General features: G+C 33.0%; 1 protein-coding gene across 3 annotated transcripts; it reads right to left on the reverse strand.

Moving 5' to 3' along the window:
- Positions 1-3,543: 3,543 nt before the first annotated feature.
- Positions 3,544-7,704, reverse strand: LOC131064795 (protein VARIATION IN COMPOUND TRIGGERED ROOT growth response-like). Of its 3 annotated transcripts, XM_057999068.2 has the most exons (5): positions 7,036-7,704; positions 5,784-6,824; positions 5,491-5,676; positions 4,925-5,105; positions 3,544-4,725 (listed from the first exon to the last, which is right to left on the reverse strand). In XM_057999068.2, exons 2-5 carry the CDS (start codon positions 6,285-6,287, stop codon positions 4,694-4,696), a joined length of 903 nt encoding a protein of 300 aa, XP_057855051.2. In that variant the 5' UTR covers positions 6,288-6,824; positions 7,036-7,704; the 3' UTR covers positions 3,544-4,693. The 3 variants fall into 3 exon arrangements, with proteins under 3 accessions (XP_057855051.2, XP_057855050.2, XP_059075738.1); XM_057999067.2 differs by having other exon boundaries at positions 3,544-5,105; XM_059219755.1 differs by lacking the exons at positions 3,544-4,725; positions 4,925-5,105; positions 5,491-5,676 and having other exon boundaries at positions 6,288-6,824.
- Between the last annotated feature and the right edge of the window lie 479 nt (positions 7,705-8,183).

An 8,183-nucleotide genomic window follows, 5' to 3' on the forward strand; every position in this document is an offset into this window, starting at 1 on the left:
CAAAACTTAAAATTATGTTTCTAAATTTGAATGGATGTTTCTAGATTGAAAGAAACAATGTTACATACACATAAATATTTTAGATAAAATATTTATTATTAAAATGTAATTTATAATTTATCATATAATATGATTTTTCTATTTATATCTTATTTTTTCTTAGTTGAGTTTGAATTCTTTTATCATATGTTAATAGATCATAAAATTTAATCATATTAAAATTGAAAATTATTTCTTATAACTCTCTTGATTGATTAATTATTCACCATTTGTATTTCATTTTATGTAATTTCCTTCACCTATACTTATATTATATTTGTAAACATGGATTATTGGATGCTGCTATTAATAAAAAATCCAATTGTAAACAAATAACTTTTATATTTCGCAAGTTATTGTTGTCTAAATAGAATGTTATTATTGTTAATTATTTTTCTTTTAAAAAATTAAGAATAGTCTTAGTGATAGAAAAGAGAAGGAAATAATCTTAATTTTGAATTTAGAAGCATCCATAAGATTTTCTATGTTTCTAAATAGTAAACATAAAAATGTAATGTTTCTAAATTCAAAAAATCGAAATTACATGTTTACCAAAATATTTCACAAATAATATTTAATTTTCATTTTAGAAATATCAAAACTTAAAATTATGTTTCTAAATTTTAATGGATGTTTCTAGATTGGAAGAAACAATGTTACATACACATAAATATTTTAGATAAAATATTTATTATTAAAATGCAATTTATAATTTATCATATAATATGATTTTTCTATTTATATCTTATTTTCTCTTAGTTGAGTTTGAATTCTTTTATCATATGTTAATAGATCATAAAATCTATTTGTATTAAAATTTTAAATTTTTTATAAAATAGTTTTCTATAAATTTTTATGCAATTTTTTTTTTTTAAATAAAAGGTTTAAAGAATGGTAATGTATAAAATAAATTTTTAATATATATATTTACTTATTATTTAAATATTTTAAAAAAAAATTATTAAATGTTTCAAATTATTTCATAAATCTTAAACCCTCAATTAATTAATTATTACTCTTAAATTAGGATTGGATTATATTTATAACCACAATCCTAACCCTCTTTCTATATCTTATATAGAATATAATCCTAATGTAACTATAATTAAACTCTAACCCTAATTGAAACCTAATCCTAATTAAATTTTACCCCAAACCATAACCCTAATTGAGCTTTAATTCTAATTAACCCTAACCCTAACACAATTTAATCATAACCCTAATTCTAATCTAAATCAAAATCTAATACTAACGTTGAGTATAATTAAAGCCTTATCATAATCAAACCCTAACCTTGGCAATATTCCTAACCTACACCTAATTGAACCCTAAAATAACCTTATTTTACCATAATTAGAACGTAACCATAATATAACCCTCAACATAAATATACCTTGAAATTAAGCCCTAACCCTAAACTTAACCCTCATCCTAATTGAACCCTAATCCTCATTGAATTATAACCATAACCCTAACCATGTTGTCAACCCTAACATCAATCATGATGTAAACCATAATCCAAACCTATCATAAACCTAACCCTAATGATAATCATATCCCTAACCATAACCATAACACAAAACCTTAACCCTAACCTTTTAAATGTATTCTCCACCACCGCACAAACGACGATTGTGACTAACACAATGTGTTAAGCACTTTTGCAATTTCGTGACTACATGTGTCTATACCATCTGTTGTTATGTGCTTTCACAATTTCAAGACTTCACAGGTCAAACCATTTGTTCACCCATTGGATGACGATTATGATTAACGCAAAGTTTTAAGCACTTCCACAGTTTCGCATGAACATACACAGTTGATTGCGACTTTGTCATTTTGCTACTTTGCAAATTAAGCCCAATCTGTTAACCCACAAAATGATGATTATAACTAACACAACCTACTTTTCATGGATTCTAACCCTAAAACTAACTATATATCTAACCCAAAACCTAACCCTTAACCCTTAACCCTAATCCCTATAATTAAATGATAACCCTAAACTCAACTCTAACCATATATTTGAACCCTAAATATAACTTGATCCCTAATCTAAGCATTTAATTGAACCCTATTCTTAAACTTAACCATTTTCCTCAATTGTAACCATAATTGAATCCTAGCCCTAAACTTAACCCTAACCCTAATTAAACTCTAATCCTAACCCTAATCCAACCCAAACCCTAATCCTAATTGAAGTGTAATACTAATTTAACCCTAACCATAATGTAGTTCAATAACAACCCTAATTCTAACCATAATTAAACTCTAGGACTAACTATAACTGAACCCTTATAATAACGTAACCTTAAAATTAACCTTAACTGCAATTACTATTTAGACCCTATTTTTATAACCTCAACCATAACCCTAAAATAACCTTGATTGTAAATCCAACCTATGCTTGATGTTATCCCCAATCTTTGTGCTAACATAACCTATAACCCTAATTAAATTCTAACACTAACCTTCAAACAAAGCTCTATTATATAGCCGAAAACCTAACAACATGCTTTATCCTTAAATCCTAACCCTTCCCGAGTTATAACACTAACTCTAACCTTAATTTAGTTGTAATGCTAACCCTAATCCTAATTAAACCCTATCCCTAACTCTAATATTGATTCTAATTGAACCTCAACCCTTACCCCAAGTATTATCCTACATTAATAACTCTAATTGTTAACTAAAACCAAATTTAACTATTATTTTATCTATAATACTATAACTCCCTCTAATCTAGACCCTAACCCTAACCCTAACCCTAACCTGATAAAGGCCCAAAACCTAACTTTATATCTAATTATTAATTATATCTAATTAGTTATTTAATAATACATTTAATACTATTATAACTAAAAATAATTTAAAATAATAATATAATACATTTAAAATATTTTAAATTTATATTATGAATATTATTTTTAATAAATTATAAAATAATATCATAATAATCAAAATAATATAAATTAATAATAATAATATATTTTAATATTGTTACACAAACAAATAGAAAATAATAATAATAATTGCAATAATAATATTACATATTATTGCAACAAACATTAATAATATAATATTATATAGTTCTAAATTTGAATTTTTTTATTATTTCCCATGTTGCGCCGCGATTGCTACTAGCTTACATATATTTGATTTTAATCAAATATATATAATATGCCGAGAGATATCCTTATCGAGGCGCCTATTTTTATCATGTACCTGAACTCTAATAGACGCCTCTATAAAGATATCTCTCGACGTATTATATATATATTTGATTAAGCTAAAATATATGTAAGCTAGTTTAGCAAATGGACAAACAGCTGTCCAAGCTACTAAACTAACAACTAACAGTTGGGGGATGTCCGTTACTGTAACATTTTAAAAGCTGTGTGCATCTGCGTCCTGCATGTATCACAAATTTCATAAATAATAAAGAGACACACATGAAGAGTCTAAATTTTGTTATATTTTGAAAATACACACGCACCATTTTATCAACATCCTCCTTATTGAGTGTTGCTCCACAGAAGATAGATGATATATTGGAAGGAAGCGTCTGCACGAATCCCGAACGAACGGGGGTTACAAACCTTTGTTAGATGTAAGAATTCCAGAACATCAAACTTGTTAGACAGCTTACACGATTAGGTTGAGTAGCTCTGATTGCCAACGGATCAACAGCGGATCAACAACATTAGTGCCATGATCTTCACTTGTCTCACTCTGGACCTGTAAGTTTTCGAAAGGCAAGTTCACTTCCATCTGAAAACCTTCAATGTTTGGACAACACCGTATGTCCAAAATCTTAATATTCATCCGTGTAATTTCCTCTGGTAACGCCCTAACTCCGGAGTCATATATCCGTAATATTTCCACATGCCCCAACAATTCAACAGATTTGCTCACATCATAGAGATTGAAGCATTAGAATAGAGTCAACTCTATTAGCCGGCTCAGATGATTAGGAGATTGTGGTAAACATGTTACCAGTTGGCTCCTTATATATAGCTGTTCAAGATTTTCTAGTTGATCTATATGCTCAAGCAATTGTTGGAGACTGGTATGAAGTAAATTTAAATACCTTAGAGATTTTTGAACTGTGGCTCCTCTAGGCAAATCCTTGAACGAAAAGCAGCCCTGAAGATCCAGGAACTCAAGAGTGGACATTTTATCCAAATCTGTGATAACAAGGCTCCAGCAGTCTCTCAAAGCTAAATATTGAAGTTGCAACAATTCAGTAAAAGAATGTTGCAAAACTTCCAGATCACTGCAGCCAGATAGATCTATATGTCTCAGAGTTCCTGCTTCGTCAAATTTAATGGGCAGTGATACCAAACCCTTGATATTTTTCAAAGCTAGCTTTCCTAAATTTTTCAGCTTTCCTAACCACTCTTGGAAACTATTTAGGCCTGAATCTGAAGATGACTTGTTTTTCACGTTTAGCTTTTCCACATGCTCTTTAAATGAGTCTAAGCTTGCTAACTGTTTATTTGGTTTAATTTGCAACTTCAAATTTCGTACCCACTTTTCAGATAAGTCTTAGTGTAGCAATACTTTATTGAACCCGCTGCTTGAAGGGTGATAGCTTGTAACTGCTAGAGGAGCACTTCTACGGAAGATTATGGTGTCGGAGATTTCTGTGCAGCTAATGGTCAGTTCTCGTAACTGAGAAGGATCCTGCAGTTGAAGTAATGTGTTAATTGTCAGGAATAAGACCTACAATAGTGGACAACCGGGACTTTAAAATATAGGGCATTTACCTCAAACTCATCAGATAATCTGTGTAAGCCTTCAAAATTAACACTAGTAAGTTCCAATACTCTTAAATTTCTTAGTGAAAGTTCTCTACAATTAAAGTCGCTGCAGTTAAATTTACCCAGGCGAAGCCATATCAAATCTCCAGTTACACTATTAAATTGATGTAGAATTCCTGAATCTTGAAGAAGTACAAGTTTTAATCCACATATATCTTGACTATCTAAGAAGACGGGCAGTTGAAGCTTCTTGTGATCTTCATTGCCATGAATTCCTCGTACAGAGTAGGGCTTTGATTGCATCTGCCCAGAATAAAAAATGTAAACAGGGTCAGTTAAGTTTGAAATATAACAGTTTAAAGTAGCTTTTGAATTATTATTGAAGCTGAATAGCTTACAACGAGTGCATACGGCATAGTCCCTGAAAAAAGAAATAATGAAACCAACATCATGCTCCAAATTGGCAGCGTAGAGATCTATCAAACCCTAGCTCTTAACCGGGGGAACTTTGAATCAAACAAAAAGATGAAACCAACCTCATGCCCCAAATAAACTTCACAGAGACCAGTAAACCTTAACTCTAACTGAGGGAGATCAATTATTTCAAGAACCCTGTGTCCAGAATGTTAAAACGTCCAATTTAAAAATAAAATTAAAAAACAGAGCACAGTGGGTTGAGACAAAATACCTGCGCAGAGATCGTTTTATCGTTTGAGCAGCAAAGGCGAAGGGGAAACTCTTGTCTGCCAATTTGTATAGACAAGTCTCTGACTAAACCGTTCATTCTTATTCGCAAGCTACCCTTTGGTCTGCACCAGCAATCTATGTAGAAAGGCTCACGAATATAATTTTTCATGAACAAATACTCTAGCATCTGGAAACAAATACATGATTAGGACCGGGAATTATAAAACAGTTGGAAGGATTGTATTAAGGCTATAGGTGTGAGCAAAGCGAACTTCCAGATTAAGTAATTCATACAGATTTTCGATCAGTTCGCTCGAGGAAAGGCAACAGATACATTCGGTGTTGGATGTTAATGTCGAAGTCGACGTCTGCATTTTCGAATTGCACAAGGCCTTTGTGATGGAGAACCTCAAGGCAGTCGAAGCCACTCTGGTCCAATCCATCCAAAACCCGCACAGCTAGATCTCTGTCTTCTCCTACTAAGAAATGGGCAATGGCTAAAAATGCCTCTTTCTCTTTGTTCTTGAGAGAATCATAGGTAACTTTGAGTACCCTGTCTAAAATGTTATGAGGCAATTGTTGGCGAAAATTTTCCACTTGCCTCATCCAGTAGCTTCGATCACCATTACTAGAGAGCTGCCCACCTAAAACTTTCAAAGCCAACGGAAAGCCACCACACATCTTGGCCAATTCCTCTACAATGTCTTGCAAATCTGGGGGCGACTTGGGCTCATGGAAAACATGCCAGCAAAATAACTCATGGGCATCTTTTATATCTAACAGTTGGACATCATACATTACTTTAATTTGAGAGCGTGCAAGTAAATCTCTGTCACGAGAGGTGACAAGAATCAGACTTCCATTTCCAAGGACATCCTTCACTACTAATAAGAGATTCTCTATTTGCTCTGTATTGTCTACCTCATCTAAAACAATCAGAACTTTGAACCCTCGGAGACGATCTCTAAGCAAGCTCCTCCCTCAACTGGTATTCTCAATATGCAAATACGGCTGAAACCCCAACAGATCAGTAAGCAATCTTTTCTGTAAAGATGTAAATTCTTCTTACTCACATCAGACAAGTAACATCATCTACTGAATTTGGAACGCTTTGTATTGTAAAGATGAGTAACTAGAGTTGACTTCCCCGATCCACCAAGTCCCACAATCCCCACAATAACGATATCATTCACTGTAGTTTGATTCAAAACTTTGTTCTGGAAGTGCTCTGTAGCTTGATGGAGTCCCACAGGGTGTATAGCAACATCAAGTGCTTCCACCGTCACCTCTTTTAATACAGTGTCCACACTTCTATCTAAAAACTCCCCAAGATCACTAAAACATGAAAAAAAAAATTGTTATAAACATCAGTAACCAAACAATAAAGTAAAAAGGCTGATTGTTTCATTTCTGGAATCGTTTCTCTAAATTATTGATCAACAGGTCACACTGATGATCCATCATGAAAAAGCTAAAAGAAATGAATTTTTTTAAAATAATAACTATCACCATAGATTTGCAGGTTATAGGAATTAGGAATGCTTACTCTTTGACCTTGCTGAACACCAGACCAGAAACATCTGATACTTTGGTTAGAGCACTCATCCATCTCTCCACCAGTGAATACTCAACCCTGCCCTTGTTTTTATGATTGTTGAAGGCTTCAGCATATGCTCCGTTTTGAATATATCGCAGGTCAGAAGGTTGGATGCCATAGAATATTGGGATAAGCTTGCCGCCATGACAATCCAACATCTACAAAAGCTCATTCAAGCACCACGAAGATTCCGCATATGTTTCAGAGAAAATAGCAACGTGTACGGTGCAATTACTAATGGCAGTTTTTATTGAAGGGGTTAAATAATTTCCCGTTTGCAGTTCCTGCTCATCAAGAAACACTCTTAGGCCAATCCTCTTAAGAGCGCGGTAGATGAGGCTGCCCAGTGTTTTCTTGACATCAGGTCTTCTGTGATTTATAAAAACGTGGTATCTTGGAAACACTTGCTCCATAACCGAATCCAACCAAACAAAACCTCAGAGGCCAGATACCTACAGACTAGCTAAATAAATTGGCAAGTCAAAGAGCAGATAACTGAGGAAACAGAAGGATTGTAAACAAGAAAAACCTTGGGGAACAATGAACCACAAACAAATTAAGATGAAAGATTAGTCAACTAACGTGGTTTCATATTCGAGATGAAATAGACTGGGCTTAACCAGGACACATTAGGGTGGTGTTTCATGGAGGGGGCTTCCTAAAAAATAGAGCTGAGTTGCTGAGGTTTTTTAGGAATATTTTAAAGCTCGCCCTCTCATGAATTTTGTTTTTGCACTTTAGCTTCTAAATTTAAGGATGTCATGAACTTTGTAGTGCAAATTAACTTAAGTTTAAACTCCTAAATTTAAGTAAATTGGTAGTAAACAAATTTAGTATTTTTTGTAAAATTTATGTAATTGACAAATGGCATAATACATTCCTAAGTGTCTAGCCCCACCCCATTTTCACTAGCACTAGCCTAGATTTTCAAGTCTAAAAGGTAGGGGCTCTATTTTTTAGGAAAAGATTCTAATTAATCCCGTAGCCAAAAAGTATTTTTTTCATGGGACCGCCTCTTCCTTAAAAATAGAGCTTAAGGTCCCTCCATGGGACCCATGCCTAGTCTTATGAGGGGGGCTTAAGCTCTATTTTTAAGG

This window comes from Cryptomeria japonica, chromosome 4 (assembly GCF_030272615.1).
Source record: "Cryptomeria japonica chromosome 4, Sugi_1.0, whole genome shotgun sequence".
Taxonomy (NCBI): Eukaryota; Viridiplantae; Streptophyta; class Pinopsida; order Cupressales; family Cupressaceae; genus Cryptomeria; species Cryptomeria japonica.

What these genes read in the sequence shown, in the direction of transcription:
- LOC131064795 (XM_057999067.2), bottom strand. Translation starts at nt 6,287, where the DNA reads ATGTATGATGTCCAACTGTTAGATATAAAAGATGCCCATGAGTTATTT. An exon ending in AGCGAACTGATCGAAAATCT is followed by an intron (nt 5,677 to 5,783) that starts GTATGAATTACT and finishes ATTTGTTTCCAG; the next exon opens with ATGCTAGAGTATTTGTTCAT. An exon ending in ATAAAACGATCTCTGCGCAG is followed by an intron (nt 5,106 to 5,490) that starts GTATTTTGTCTC and finishes TATTCTGGGCAG; the next exon opens with ATGCAATCAAAGCCCTACTC.